The 16469-nt window shown below is 42.4% G+C and overlaps 1 protein-coding gene across 6 annotated transcripts in view; it reads left to right on the top strand.

Annotated features, from left to right (window-relative positions):
- PPP2R5E (protein phosphatase 2 regulatory subunit B'epsilon) overlaps positions 1-16469 on the top strand; it is an 87846-nt gene that overhangs the window by 38047 nt on the left and 33330 nt on the right. For all 6 annotated transcript variants that reach the window (XM_081192853.1, XM_081192851.1, XM_081192855.1 and 3 more), the window contains one exon: positions 15197-15393. In XM_081192853.1, coding sequence (XP_081048979.1) covers positions 15197-15393 — 197 coding nt within the window. The remainder of the gene's footprint in view (positions 1-15196; positions 15394-16469) is intronic.

Raw genomic sequence — 16469 nt, 5'->3', positions numbered from 1 at the left:
GGCAGCAAAAGTAGTTTGACATGGAACCCATGAGCCTCACAGTGCCTTGTCATGTGGGGGTGGGGGGAGCGAGGCCAAAATGTGACGCCCCCCCCCCGGCCATTCTGCTGCCTTCCCAAAGCTGGGTAGGTGAGGCAGGAGGCTTTGGAAAGGAGATGTGAGGCTCTGGTAGGGTCCTAGAGCCCTCCTTCCTCCAGGAAAAGGTATGTCACATAAAGCGCTAGCTATAGGCTTTGGGAAGGAGACTGGACTCTAGGATTCTGTCGGGGCCCAAATATTGCTGATGGCTGCCAAAAAAAAGCCCTTGAGGGTCGCATGTGGACCACCCTGGCTTAAACACAATTGGAGACAACCGCAGTCAAAATGAGTGCTCATCAGGCCCAATCAGTGTCACAGGTCCGCACTTTAAAACTCTCTTTGTTTCGTTCGGGAGCTTTGCTTGCAAAAACCTCTTTACTGCTGAATCTGAGCATACGTCAATCCGTGGAAAACCTGAGTTGCCGTTTATTGCACTTCAGCTTTAAAGAGTGAGATTTCACGGGCAAAGCTCTGGGGTGAAAAAAAGAGTGCTCGCACCTGGAGCTTGAAATCATGGACCTGTGCCTGGAAAGCATGGCAGTTGGTATTTTTAAAGCTGTAGATTCTGTACTCAGCCCTACTGTGGGGGTGTCTAGGTACAATGGGTTGTAGTTTTGAGAGTTCTGTAAGGATTCTTGTATATATATTCTGTATTTAATGCTATTTCTCCAAGTTTTTGCTTGAATCAGTGAAGAGGCCATTGGTGAGCTACTGTGCTGTGGAGAAAGGAAGTTATGGGCCAGATGGAAAATCTGCATTCCAGTCATTGCTAATTCAAGGGTGTGTATTTGCACATCCAAGAGAGGAGGAAGTCATCAATCTAATTAATGAAAAGAAATCCTCTTTCAAATAGTGCCTTCAAAGAGAGAACACCTTTTAAAAGTCATTCAACAAAGCTTGCAGAGATTATCTTGTCTTATTTCAAAACTCCAAATGCACACATTTGTTTGTTCCTTCTTGAAAAGAACATATGGGGATAGTAGTCAAGGAGGATCATCTCTGGCTTGCTTTCTGTCCTGCCTTCGTGGCACAAATTTATATAGCTCAATAAATTGATGTATTTTAGCTCCTTGGCCTTAGAGAGCTCTTTATAAGGTTCCTTCTGAGTGATACAGAATAGGTGCACTTTCCCTTCAGATACTGTGTGCTCAATCATAATTAAATTAATTTCTTTTAACATGCTTCCTAATAATCAAGAGCTGCCATGATTGTGGTTAAGGCATTTGACCACTTCCCTGATTGCAGGTTTCAGCCTCCCTGTATCTTCTTACACTGGATGGCTACTACTAATGCACTTGTGTCACCAGACTGGAAAAGTTAGCCATAGCACTAAGTCATAAATATTTGGTGCCTTAATCATTCCAGTACCTTAATCAGGTGGTGTGTGATTCAAACCTAGGAATTTGGGGCCTGATATTTCTTCTAGGCTTCCTCAGAATGCTGATGTATTGAAAACATAGCTTTATATCTCATGGGCCATAAGAAGAGTTGTGTGTGGTGATAAAGTCTCTAAAGGCTTTGGCTAAGGTGGGTAAGTGTGGAGCAAGGCAGGCAGCAGTAAGAAACAGCCCTTGTGACTAGATTTACCTCCAAATATATGAGGGTTTATGCTTCTGAACGCCAACTGCTGGGAATCGTAATCTGGAGAGTGCTACTGTGCTCATATTCTGTATGTGGGATCCCTGTAGGTATCTGGTTGGCCACAGTGAGAACAGGATGCTGGAATAGATAGGCTGTTGGCCTGATCCAGCAGGACTCTTGCTCAGCAGGAGCAAGATTGACCTGTTTGTTTCTTCTGGGTAGCTCCTGAAGGTTTTGCTGATCATCTTGCAGTTCCTTCCTGTGGATATTGGAGATGATGTGTCTGTAGGAGTTTTAAAAGGAGCTCCGGGTTGGTCCTTTTGAAAGTTTAAAATATATGCATTTAAATAATTTTATAAACGTATTTAAAATTTGTGTTATTTTTTATGAAATTCTAAGTTCTGTAGCTTCTGTCTTGAAAAGAAATTTCAATTAGAATATTTAAAGTGCATTTCAGGAAGATGCATCTTCGAGTATTTTGTCTGGCTTGCTGACTTCTGCAGAGCTTTCTTGGATTATTCAGTTCTCTTAGATTGCTGTTTTGTCCTCCCAAGTACAGCTCACTCAGCCTGTCTTTCCTGCTTATGATGATTTTTTCCATTCTTATGAAGGCGTCCTGTGTGTGCTGCTAATCACAAGGAAAATATAGTCAAGCTGCTAGATGATCCAGTTCATCTGATCCAGGCTTAGAAACAAACTTGGGAGGTTGTAAAAGCTGACTCAGACAGAAGGTGAACTTTTAAAGCTCCTGAATTCTTCTTGGATATGTGATCGAAGTCTGATCTGGAGAAGAATTCCTGCCTTCTGCCATTTTCTCAAGCCCACGAAACACCTCATTTCTAGGGCTGGGCGATGCATCAATATATCGTCCAAAACTGGTTTGAAGTCTATATCATGATACCAGTTTCATAATTTTTGACCTGGCTACATATCACAAATTATGATGTGTGTGTCTGTGTGTGTGAGCTAAAAATCACAATGTGGGAAATACTGTGAAGCCAGCCAGTGCCTCTATATAGCTTCATCCTTATTTCAGGCATTGTGATATATCAGTATATCACGATGTTTAGCTGGTGATATATCACAATGTTGACAACCAGATATTGTCCAGCCCTACTGTTAGTCTCTACATAGTTCCATCCTTATTTCAGGCATCATGATATATTGAGATATCACCATGTTAGCTGGTAATATATTGCAATGTGGAAAACTAGGTATTTCCCAACCCTATCCCTTTACTTTTTCATTTGTGGTAGAATCTACAGTGGAGGTGAGAAAGAGGAGGGTAGTTTCCTTTCTTCCACCCTGCCCCTTTGCCTATCACCTTGATATGCTAAGTAAGCTATGCTTGGGGGATTTTGGGTCATGTGAATTTTCTAAGCACCTGCTACAAACACCCTCCTCTCAATATGTGCATCAGCTGTTGCTGCTGCCATTTTAAAGTTATGACAATGGAAGATGGTGAGTGTGTTTTGGTGGATATGGTTTTTAGGGGATGCAACGTGGTAAATCCGAGCTGAATTTGGAAGAGCTCACCCACCCATGTATAAAGCCAGTGTGGTGTAGTAATTAAGAGCAGTAGACTCGTAATTTGGAGAACCGAGTTCGCGTCTCCGCTCCTCCACATGCAGCTGCTGGGTGACCTTGGGCTAGTCACACTTCTTTGAAGTCTCTCAGCCCCACTCACCTCACAGAGTGTTTGTTGTGGGGGAGGAAGGGAAAGGAGAATGTTAGCCGCTTTGAGACTGCTTCGGGTAGTGATAAAGCAGGATATCAAATCCAGACTCCTCCTCCTTCTCCATAACTATTAGGGGAAATGCCGTTATTTTAGCCACTAGTTGTAAATGCCATAGTAATACAGACTTTCCAGATTAATAGAAAGATTACATAAACATTCATTGACCATTTACGGAGTATTGTTATTGGAAATTAAAAGACGCCTGCTTCTTGGGAGAAAAGCGATGACAAACCTAGACAGCATCTTAAAAAGCAGAGACATCACCTTGCTGACAAAGGTCCATATAGTTAAAGCTATGGTTTTCCCAGTACAGTGGTACCTCAGGTTAAGTACTTAATTCGTTCCGGAGGTCCGTACTTAACCTGAAACTGCTCTTAACCTGAAGCACCACTCTTGCTGCTGCCGCGCTTCCGGAGCATGATTTCTGTTCTCATCCTGAAGCAAAGTTCTTAACCTGAAGCACGATTTCTGGGTTAGCGGAGTCTGTAACCTGAAGCGTATGTAACCTGAAGCGTATGTAACCTGAGGTACCACTGTAGTGATGTATGTAAGTGAGAGCTGGATCATAAAGAAGGCTGATCACCAAAGAATTGATGCTTTTGAATTATGGCGCTGGAGGAGACTCTTGGGAGTCCCATGGACTGCAAGAAGATCAAACCGATCCATTCTGAAGGAAATCACCCCTGAGTGCTCACTGGAAGGACAGATCCTGAAGCTGAGGCTCCAGTACTTTGGCCACCTCATGAGAAGAGAAGACTCCCTGGGAAAGACCCTGATGTTGGGAAAGATGGAAGGCAAAAGGAGAAGGGGACGACAGAGGACAAGATGGTTGGACTACTAACATGAGTTTGACCAAACTGCGGGAGGCAGTGGAGTGCATGGCATGCTCTGGTCCAGGGGTCATGAAGAGTCGGACACAACTAAACGACTAAACAACAATTACTAGTGGAGCTAAAATTCAGCCAGAAGTTACACCTTTTCTCAAGGGCTTAGCCCAAGAGCATGTGCAGCAATAGATTGCTATTATTTTGAAAATTAATTTAAAATTCCTCATAAAAATAAATGTTAAACCAGAAAAAAATCATCATTATCATCAACTTTATTGTTATTCTGGAAGAGGGAGAAACTGTACAACAGCCTGTCATTGTATGGCTAGACTTCAAATGCTTTTAATACTGAACACATAACTTGTCTTGTGTTAAAAGTACTATTCTTGAATTTTGGTAGTGCATTCAGTCATGTAAATGTTACCTAGTAAGATGGTATCTGTCTGCAGTTTATTTGAATGATACATTAAAAAAGGCAGCGTAGGTTAGATGTATATTGAAAATTACATGCCTATCTTCTCAGAGATTATTGAAAAACATGTGCCTATCTAGCATCAAAACAGAGTTAGTGTTGCTCCTGTAATGCAAAGGTTGATATTTACCTGAATCTATTTTTAGGTCCTGTGTGTGCAAGCTTCATTGAATTTGAAGAAGTACAGAGCAGTATTGGTTATTAGATTTTTTAAATAAACCTTTAAATATTTAGGAATGTGATTGTGGCATGGGCATAGCCAGTGAGTGTATAGACTTTTGGGAAGGCCTGCAGAAATACAAATACGTGTGTGTGTATTTGTGTGTGTGTGTGTTACGACAAAAAGTACATATCTTTGATGCTTATCTGACTTCTGGCACGTGTGATACCACAAGGAGTGTCCCCCTTCAGGTAACCTGGTCCTGGTCCTGAGTAGTTGCTTTGTATACTAACAGCAAAACCTTAAACCTGTTCCATCAGAGGGAATGTAACCCCATCCAGTAACTGGCCTGTATCTTAGACAGTGGAGCCACTCACCTACAAGGCCTCTGTCCTGCTGCCACTCAGCTCCAGTTTATTAGCCTTCGTCCAGCCCTACATTGTGTTCAGACACTGGTCTGGGCTTGTGGAGCCACACCTGGCTTGGATGTCATAGAGTTGAGTGTCATCAGCTTACTGATGGCTTTTTTCTCCAAATCTAATGACCGCACCCGCTGGCCTCATATAAATCTTAAACAGTGTGAGGGACAAGATGATAACCTGTGGGTACCTTAGCAGACTTGCCGGGCAGTCCCCTGATGCTGCTCTCTGAAGCCAAACTCCCACAGAGCGCAATTCCCATCTTTATAGAGCTGGTCCAGGAAGATTCTGTGACCAGTAGTGTCAAAAGCTGCTGACATTGAGTAAAAGTCCTTCTCAATACAGGTATGAAATGCATCCCTATAGAATGTAGGATGCTCTGGTTTCATTTTTCCGAAGGTAAAATTTTAATCCCTATGGTTATGGAAACATTTTAGACCATGGGTAGGCAAACTAAGGCCTGGGGCCTGGATCTGGCCCAATCGCCTTCTAAATCTGGCCCACAGATGGTCCAGGAATCAGCTTTTTTTTACATGAGTAAAATGTGTCCTTTTATTTAAAATGCACCTCTGGGTTATTTATGGGGCATAGGAATTCATCCCCCCCCAAAAAAAAATATAGTCCAGTCCTCCACAAGGTCTGAGGGTCAGTGGACCGGCCCCCTGCTGAAAAAGTTTGCTGACCCCTGTTTTAGACCATTGTAGTCTGGGCTTCTTAAAAGCAGAGGAGGATATTGGAGTTTTCCAGTGATCTGTGCTATGCATGGATTTATTATCCTGTTTTTATGCTGCTGCTTTATTTGCCCCCGTGACTCTATTCACTAAAAGAGAATGTCAGTTGGGCAACCTGATTCCGATTGGGACTTTAGCTGTTGCATCAGAAGAACTCTGAATATCACTGTAATGGTTCTAGGGGTTGCTCATGCGTAAGCCGGTGCAAACACCTGGCTGGGTTGCCTGAGTGAACCTTTTCTGTTCGGACAGCCACTCACCCGTGGCTGTCTCAATCGCTGGCAGAATCCGTCAGTGGGCATTTCTTAAACTTCTTCCAGCAAAGAAGCTCTTTGATGCCTAGTCTCCTCCTACTCTCTCTGCACGAAAGCCTTCTGCGCAAGGAGGGTGTAGGCAGCGGAGGACCCCTACTCTCCCCGCTGGTCCCCGGAAAGGAGTCATGGGACCGCCTCGCCGCTTCCCCCATCTGCCCCCCTTCTCCACTGGTGCTACGCTGATTCTCTTCCCCAGAAGATGGGCTGCCTTTCCCAATCCCAGGACACTCTCTGGAATCCCTCTGGATTTTGCTCTCTCCCTCCAGCACTGATGGCAGTTCCCTGACAATCACCCTATTAAAATATCTATAAATTAAGTTGCTAGGTAAATTTACCTTGGACCCTTTACAAACACTTAAAAAAACCAGTGCACTTTAGTGTTCTTTTGTGTTTTTAGTAGGAAAGTACAGTCTCCCTTGCAAGCCTATATGCATGTGCGTGTGCTTGTGTGCCAGTGTGTATACGATTGATTGGAATATCAGAACTGGAGGGCTGTGTGTGCTCTTTGCTAGAAACAAAACCAACCACATCAAATTGACTGAAAAGTTGTAAAGAAAAGCTGAATTCTCTATCTGTATACATATATTCATGGGAGTAGATCACAGGGGTGGATGGAAGGTGACTTTTTCATCCTCTTTTCTCCCTGCCAACGCCAGAGGACCTCCCACCCCAATGCTTACCTGAGGGTTATGGGGTCATGTTGAATAGACTGGGGCTGACAGGGAAGGGACAGATCTCACTTAAAAGTGTGTGTCGTGGGGAGTTGTCAATCCTCAGGGGAGCATTTTCAAGGGCTCTTTCGACTGTAAGGTGTAGTAGGAAAGTCACCTTTTGGCCGCTGACTCCAGTCCATGGAAGTAAAGAAAAATAAAGCATGCCTTGCGTGCAGAAGGTTCAAATCTAAATCTCTGATGTCTCCAAGTGGGGGTGGGAAAGTCTCTTGCCTGAACCCCCCATGGAACTGATACCACTCGGAGTAGACAATACTTAGCTAGGTAGACAAATAAGGTGACTTGGTATAAGGCAGCTTCCTGTACAGTATTCCTGTGCAAAATAGTCATTGTTCAGTTGTGAATGATGTCTTATTCTGTGATCTTATTAAAGTTGGTTATTTTTAATGGGGGGGGATTAATTTCAGGACAAGTAAGGGGAACTAGGGGGAATTGTTGGATGGTAACATAAAAAAATTAATAACTTAAAAAGACAATTGTGCAGTTTTTCTTCTCCCCCTCTTTAGGGAACGGGAAGGGAAATATTCTGTAAATCCTGGCCAACTCACACCCTTCCTGCCCCCCCCCCCCCCGTTCTGATATTTTACCAGGTGTGGTCCACACACTTTTAGCATATTTTTCTGGACACAGCAAGGGCTGCGAAACCAAAGTTTTTCCAGAGAGTGACTTTTGTGCTGATTTTTCTTCTTTCATGGAATAACAGAATAACCACAGTCAGTACTCTAAGTGACTGGTTTTTAAAAAAACAATTTTGCTTTAATTGATGAGACTGCCTGATTTGTCATTGCAGGTCAAGATAAGGAGTAGAATCACATTTTAATTATGTTAAGGGTGATAAAAATTGCTGCATGCCCCCAGTTATTTTGGACAGACAAGCGATGAGCAAGAGTCAAGTTGAGTTCTTTGTGATCTAGCAAGTTACTTCTGCATTCCTGTGCCTTGCATTTTAAGACTTCTTTCCAGATATTTAAAATTGTTCTTGATGGGGAAACTGTTGAAGAGGTTCAGATTTTGAACTGCCATCGATACACAAGGCATGTTCTTGTGCCACTGATGTGGTGAGACTACTCTCTATTTCAAAATAGTAAATGCCATTAAAGTGCTGCATGAGAGAAGAAGCACATTGTATACAGTAGGGTGAGTCAGATTTTAAAGCAACAGTGGATTTGCAGTGTTATTTCACCTGAAAGAAGGCAGGAAATAAGATACCAGAAGAGGATACAAGTAGTTCTTGGAATTGAAGTGGGAGTGTGTTGGTAGAGTGTCAGGTTTCAAGGCCAGCATCAAAACCTTGGATTAAAAAAAAAATATCCCTAAACTGAGAAAGCAGAATATGCTAATCTGGTTCCCTTGGTGACCGATAACATCAAAACAGAACATAAAATAAAGCTAACCTGGGGGCCTTAATGAGACAGATCCCTACTGCAAACAGTCATATATTTGAAGTGAATGTTTTTCATTACTTTCTACTTGGTGACCCAGGAAAATAGTTGTGGAGAGGGAAATAAATTTAAAGTGGAATTAGCAATCCCAAAGCCGGATTGTGCTTCTGCTACAAGAAATAAAAATAAAAATGCATATGTTGACTGCAGTTGAAAAGGAATTAGAATTGTGTTTGAGATGGGGGTAAACCCCCCCCCCAAGAATGGGAAAGGAAGGGGGAAATGCTGTAGTGACATGAAAGGTCAAACGTTTCTGGTATCTCTTGCACTAGATTTATAATGCCCTAACTGCAGAATGTATGGCAGCTTTTTAATCTTGTCTCATGACAGTCTATAAATACCTCGGTTTGGAGCTTCTTCATGCTGTTGTCTAAAAACCTTTGGCTCTACCCTAACCACAGTCTTGAAAAAAATGGAAACCTTTCCTTTGATCCATTCTCCTGTGAAGATTTGAGAGATATCCTCTAATGCAAGACAAAAAAGATCCTGTGAAAGGAAAAGTGAATATAGGAATGTAAGTGATCGGGGGGAAAATAAAGACCTAAAATATTAAGCAGACTGCAGCAAATAGTATTTATTCTAAATATTTATGTTACACTTTTTGAACTGCTCAAATGAGCTTGCAGCCAAAATTAAAAATAATAGTCAGCAATAAAAATATACTATAATTAATGGCACAACCTGTGAAGCAACATAACAACAAAGGAGGAAGGAAAAAAGATGTCTGAATAATCATTCTCCCTTTGATAGAATATACAAGAGTATATTCAACTCTTGAAGTTGCATTCCATCATGAGTTCCTTTGGTGCCTCCAAATCTCTGTAACTGTGCTAATTAAATGTTGTAAGTTTGAGCATTCTGTGGCTCAGTTAAGTTTCTGATGAGCAAGACAGGCATGTTGACAGGTGCAGGGTGTTTTTCTTGCATAGGCTTTTCTGGGGCGGTTTTTCTGGAAACATTTCTCAGTTTTTGCTGTGGTTTTTAGGAAACTGTTAGGTCAAGGGGAACACCTAGTGCAACATATTTGTAGTTTGGGTTTTTGTTGTTTTTTTGGAGGCATTTTTGTGACCAGTATTATTCAATAGAATTTCATAATGGTGTGGACCTGCGCATGCTCAGCACGAGTCTGTTGCAAATGAAGTTTAAATGGAGGAAGGGAGTCTTGAATGGAATATTGAGTGGAGTGAGAATGAGAATCAGACTATATGAGGGACAGAAAAGGGTGGCAACAGGGCAATATATATGAAATAGTATATTGTATTTATTTTGGGGGCAATAATAGTGGCCCTCTTGTTACAAGTAAATGGGCTGAATTGCATCAGTGGCAATAGGTTCTACAGCAGGGGTCAGCAACCTTTTTCAGCCGTGGGCCGGTCTACCGTCCCTCAGACCATGTGGGGGGGGGCCGGATTGCATTTGGTGGGGGGGGGGAATGAACGAATTCCTATGCCCCACAAATAACCCAGAGATGCATTTTAAATAAAAGGGCACATTCTGCTCATGTAAAAACACGCTGATTCGTGGACCGTCCATGGTCCGTATTTAGAAGGCGACCGGGCCACATCTGGCCCCAGGGCCTTAGGTTGCCTACCCCGTTCTACAGCTTACAGTCTGAAAATGGTTTAATGGATTGATTTGCGTGATGGTCCATGCAACATTTGGGGTACAGAGGATAAGAATGGCTTGATCCCGTGTGCTGGGAGTGAGCCTGCTAGGAAAGAGAGTCTGGGAAACTTTCCTTCCACAAACTACTTTAATTTATCTTGGTATCCAAGCCATTATTAGCTTTATTTTTGCATCTGTTGATTCTTGAGAGCTATAGAACTGCCATGTTACACGAGTGATATCTACTCATTCTTTGTGTTTGTGCTTCCCCTATGGGTGATCTCAGCTCCTCCAGAACTGAGACCTGCTACAGTTTCACAAAGTGCCTGCATAAAGTGTGGAGATTGCTGTGCTAACATGAGCTTTAGTAGCCTCAGTCTGCATTGCCTCTTTTGACCCAGAGGCAGAGGTTGAAGGACTTACGAAGTGTCTTGCAGAAATTGAGATCCAGCTGAATGCCAGCTGACTTAAGCTCTGCTATTTCAGCTCACAGAGAAAGCACTTCAGGATTATGAAGGAGCCTAAACTGCTTTAGGTATGTTTTGGACGAGAACACATGTCAAAGCCTGATAACAATATTTCTGTGCACTGAGTTCTGTTAGAGTTCTGTTCCAGGTACCTTATTTATCTGAGGTATGCTTCTAAACAATAACAGAGACTTGTAAAATAGGCCTGGCTGGTGTCTACCTTTATAATGTTTTTGGTACCAGACAAAAAAGTTCTTAATCATCCAGGCTTCTTAAATTGTTGTAAATTTAAGTTTTCTGTTTTAAGGATTTTATCCTTTGTCATTACTTGTATTGTGACATAATGGTTGTACAACAGACGCGGGTGGTGCTGTGGTCTAAACCACCGAACCTCTTGAGCGTGTCGGTTGTAAGGTTGGCAGTTTGAATACGCGCGAAGGTGTGAGCTCCCGTTGCTCAGTCCCAGCTCCTGCCAACCTAGCAGTTTGAAAGCATACCAGCGCAAGTAGATAAAGTGCTCTGGCTTCTGTCACGGTGTCCTGTTGTGCCAGAAGCAGTTTAGTCATGCTGGCCACATGACCCGGAAAAGCCCTCTGCGGACAAACGCTGGCTCCCTCGGTCTGAAAGCAGAGATGAGCGTTGCACCCCACAGTTGAATTTGACTGGACTTAACCATCCAGGGGTCCTTTACCTACCTTTACCAGTGGTTGTACAACACCCTAAAGTCCTAAAAGAAAGAAAAGTAGTATATGTTTTAAATAAACAATATCTTACTCAGCTCATGCATTCAGAAGAGAAAAGACAGTTCTGCATTGCAGGGGTTGGACTACATGACCCTTGGGTCTCCTCCAACTCTGCAGTCCTATGATTCTATGACACTTTTTCTGGATATCGTATTTTTGGCAGCCTTAAGCTTAAGAACCTGTTAGTAAATAAGGATATAGAACCCATCCAAAGAGGCAGGACACTTCTCGGATCTCTTAAGGGTTCCTAGAAATCCTGATGTATCCAACTGAAAAGGCCTTAGATGTGCCAGAGAGCAAACACCATCAGTCCCAGGCCAAAGTCTAGCGGATGGCTTTATTTGGCTCACTAGTGCTGAAACATGCTGCTCTTTTTATTGTTTTGCTTTTTTTTTGGTTAGTCAATCAAAGTGCTCAGTGAGCAGAAGAGCAGGATATAACTATCAATGATTATAATAATTAAGGCATCCGTTGATAAATGACTTTCTGCAGTTTTGCAGGCGACAGTTGCTAGGCAGGGCAGAGTACCCATGGACCAACTTTGATGTGCCACATTTATCTTCTGCTCTTCCACTCACTATAATATTTGAAAATGTGGAAGCAGCTATTGTTGTTTGGCCAGTATCCTTGAAATTTGTTTTTCACCCAGCTTGGTTTAATCCAGGGGTGGGGAACCTTTTCTGGGCAGAGGGCCAAGTCTTTATCTCTCCTGCCTCTGACAAGGGTGCCCACCTGTCAACCCACCTGAGCTGATAATGACATCAGATTGTGCTTCTATTTAAAGTCCCAATTGAAGTGAACCATGGGGCTTCTAAAGAACCCTCTGCAAGAATTCTTCTTGGTTTGAATGAAAAGTGGGGTGGGGGTTGTTTGTGCGGCTAATTTAAAGTCCTTTGTACACATCCCTGGAGCAAACTGCTGAGGTTTGAAGAAGTTTGTGGGGGTGTGGGGGGTGTTGTATGCATACTCCAATCTGCTTATGGGCAGATGGGAGTGTACCTTCAAAGGTCCTCCACTTCTTCAAACTTCCATGGTTTGAAGAAGAAACATGGGGAGTTGGGATGTTGAAGTCACATTCCAATCCACCCATCAGCGGATTGGAGTCAGGTGGGAGCGCACTTGCTGGATCCAAGGAGCAACCAGAAACTTTAAGCTGCTGATCATTCTTTTAAACTCCCATTCTTATCCACCCCACACCTGATGTTGTGTGGGGGCATGACTTCCTGAAATGGACCTGACGGGGCACATTTTGCCAATGGGCCAGAGTCACCATTGGTTTAATACAGACGTACCTTGGAAGTCAAACGGAATCTGTTCTGGAAGTCAGTTCGACTTCCAAAACATTTGACTTCCAAGGCAAGACTTCCAATTGGCTGCAGGACACTCCGGAAGCTGCGTTGAATGTCCGGCTTCATTTAGGAGTCGAAACGTTTGAGTTTACAGGCGTTCGGCTTCCAAGGTTCCACTGTATAAATCTGTTAAATTTCAGATGTGGGCTTTTCATCTGCCTAACTTTTCTCTCCTCATCCACCCTTTCTCGGTTTCTTTTGCTTACCATCTGGCCTGCAGAAAAGTTCTGGACAAGTTGAAAGATTGCTCAATACATGATTTTTTTAAGTTAAAAATCTACTTAAAAGTAGTGCTCTACAGTTGTTTTTATATGTTCTTTCTCTTCTGTTTGTGACTCAGTCACAAAGCACTTAAAGCAGCAACACATTGAATTAGGCAGTGGAATAACTCCTAATGCAGGAAAGCACAACTCTTGCACTCACAGTGTAAACAGTGACAGTGTCTGTAGAGAAGTAGAGACAGTGATAGCTGTCCTATCTCACAGCATGTGAATTGTGGAGTCTGACATAAATGTAAGCCTACCAATCAGTGTGGGTCAGTCTGGAGTGGGTGTGCTGCTTGTGTCCAGTCAGGGAAGAAATTGGAGCATGCAAGGGGAGGAAGGAGCATGCAAAGCCAAGACTTGGAGCAGACATTCAAGTTTTGGTTTGGCTATTATTAGATACATGGTGTTGAATGGGAAAAATATACTATGCCACAAAACTCCTATATATTTTTATTTTGTTTCCAGCTAAAATTTGGAATCCAGAACTTCCTACTAGAAAGCAAAAATTGTCATCTTATTTTGTATGTATTGGGTGAGAGTCTGAAGATAAACAGCTTTGTTGAAGACTGCAAAATGTGTACCCGTTGAAGCATTGCTTTAAAATACAATTTTGGGGTCCCCCCCCTTGTTTTGCGATGCTGTTTAAACGTTGTGAATAAATCTGCTGCTCCTAATCAAACTGCAGGGTAGAGGAAAAATCCTTTTCCTTTTCTTGGTGTCTGCTGTTCAAATAAAGCTCTGTGTTTGTTCTTGTGACTTGCCCATTATTATTAGCCCCCTGGGTACTTGAGATTAATCTACATTTTATGCACTTCCTTTGAAAATGTGTAACAGCGTAACTCACTTGCCACTGTGAATAAAATGGAAACCGTCAACTGTTCTGAGGAGATTTATGATGACTTGCCACATTCATGGTTACCTTCATATAATATTTTGAGTCAAACATTGATTCAGTATGTAGCAATAAATCCAAAAGGCTTGTGTATACAGGTCCACCCTCCACTTATGCACAGGTTACGTTACGGGCTCCTGTGCGCATAAGAAAAATCGCCTAAGTCGAGAGCACCCTCTAAAAAGCCTCTAAACACATGTCTTTTCCTGCTCTCCAGCTCTCTCCCCCCTCTCTGGGGCAGCTGGAGGCTGGGGGACGTGCAGGAAAGTGGCTGCTGCGCTGCTTTGTGTGTCAGCTGCTAGGTGAGGAGGCTGAGCAGCCTAAATAGAGCCCTGCTGCACCCCCAATCTCTTTGGGGCTTCATCCTCAATGAAGTCCTCTTTGAGTTCTGGGAGGGGTCTCCTCGTAAGCCACAAGGACTCTCCAGCCCTCTCCTGCCATTTCCTGGTTTAAATCTATTTATTTCCCAGTGCTGCACATATATGCAGACATTCACAAATTGATCATGTGCCGGGGGGGGGGGAGACACACCTGTATATGGTTTAAAGCATTATAAATCATACATATTACTTACACTGAGGTCCTCTTCCGAGTGTCTTCTGGTGGTTCCCTCAAGTGAAGTTACAGGGAACCAGGCAGAGGCCCTTCTCAGCAGTGGCGCCCTCCCTGTGGAACACCCTCCCATCAGATATCAAGTAGATAAAGAGCTGTACAACTTTTAGAAGACACTTAAAGGCAGCCCTGTTTAGGGAAGTTTTAATATTCTGTTGGGAGCCGCCCAGAGTGGCTGGGGAACCCCAGCCAGATGGGCAGGGTACAAATATAGTAGTAGTAGTAGTAATAGTAGTAACAACAACAACAATAACAACAACAACCTATTAAACACTTACACATGTATGGTGAGGAGAGCATTGAGTTTTGTAGTATTATGCTTCTAAAAGATTTACTTGTGCATCTGATAGGCTACTAGGAAAGTAAAATGTTGGGGTTTTTTAGCCTTTTCTCATCCAGAATAAACTCAAATATCTTTTTAAATGAAAGCTAAACTTGCCCAACTCCCCATTCCCAGATTTCTGTGCAGTTTTCAGAGAGATTATAATGTTATTAGTTGAAAATACAAGTGACAACTGTTGTAATAAAATTTGAGCCAGTTTCTTGGTCCCAGTCTTAATATGCCTGTGAACAAATAAAAAGTGCTATTTTATTATTTGAACTGTTTGTGATATTCTACTGGCGCTAGATGGAAATTAAAGAACTTTAATTGTTCATATGGTTTCTTTTTTTACAGATATTCAATGGCTATTGCTGCTTTTGTTGTCCTTTCGAAGCGTGATTTGTTTTATGTTAAGACTAACACAGGCTTTCCTTTTTTCCTTTCCAGACGTTCCAACTTCAGAGCAACCTGAGTTGTTCCTAAAGAAACTTCAGCAGTGCTGTGTCATTTTTGACTTCATGGACACACTTTCTGATCTTAAAATGAAAGAATACAAGCGCTCAACTCTTAATGAACTTGTGGATTACATTACAATAAGCAGAGGCTGTTTGACAGAGCAGACTTACCCTGAAGTAGTTAGAATGGTAAGTTTTATCACGAACACTTTACAAATCAAGATAGTGCTAGCTAGTATGTGTGCTCAATAGAACATTGGAATTTGCATGACGGATATAGCGTATTGCTGTAAAGCCTTTCAAATGCAAAATGGGGAAGACAACTTTACTTCTGGTAATTCACAATATGAGATGCAGCCGAATTTATTATGTCCGCTCAAAATGCAGTGGGTGGGTTGGGATCACAGAAGACTCATAGGAGGTTTTGTATTCCTCATTTTGTTAAAATACAGGTCTTTCAAATGTTGGACTTCTTAGCTGTGGTTCAGAACACTTCTATACAATGTTCACAAGTTGTTGTGCAGTGTTTTGATGTTAGGGGAAAAACCATTTTACATATGCGACATTAAAATGCTTTAAAGTTATGGATTTTAAATAGTTATTTGGATTGCACCTAGCACTGTCTTACTAATTGTATTGATTTTTCAAATGGCGAGGGGCCTTTTACAACTTGGTGTGCAGTGGAAGTTGGAGGAGCCATCAGAGTCTATGTTGAGATTGCAAAGCACTTTGTGAATAATTTTTTTTACATCTGTTCAGACTTGAACTGCAGTTGTGTGTGGAGTGTGCTGAATGTGTCTTTAACACAGTCTTTATCAGGTTTCTGTGCCTACTTTTATTTGTTTGACTAGAGGAAATGGACGAAATTCTTTGAGAGATATGCTTGATCCTTTCCCTTTCCTGGCTGACAAAGACAGGGAAGGCTGAGATTATCTGTCTGGGCAACCTTGAGAGAAGGTTCCATGCCTTCTGTTCTCAAGAAGGCAGTGATGTGCCCTTTGATGAAGCTATCATTTTACTCAAACAGACTGGGCAATTGTCTAGTCTTGAGTACTGGAGTCTTAGGCTAGGTAGTTGTGTATTGTGCTTACCCAGCTTCAAATTTACCTGCATGGGAGCTCATTGTCTAAATCCCTTTCAGTCTGGTTTTATGCAGAATTTTGCAACAGAAATGGTTTTGGTTGCCGTAATGGACATCTTGTACTGAGAAACACAAATCTGCCTAATTTTATTTTACAGCCACCCCATTTAGTCGCCGTGATCAC

This window comes from Podarcis bocagei (assembly GCF_964188305.1).
Source record: "Podarcis bocagei genome assembly, chromosome: 1".
NCBI lineage: Eukaryota > Metazoa > Chordata > Lepidosauria > Squamata > Lacertidae > Podarcis > Podarcis bocagei.
Note: the sequence above shows the minus strand (reverse complement) of the source record. Positions and strands in the feature narration are given on the sequence as shown.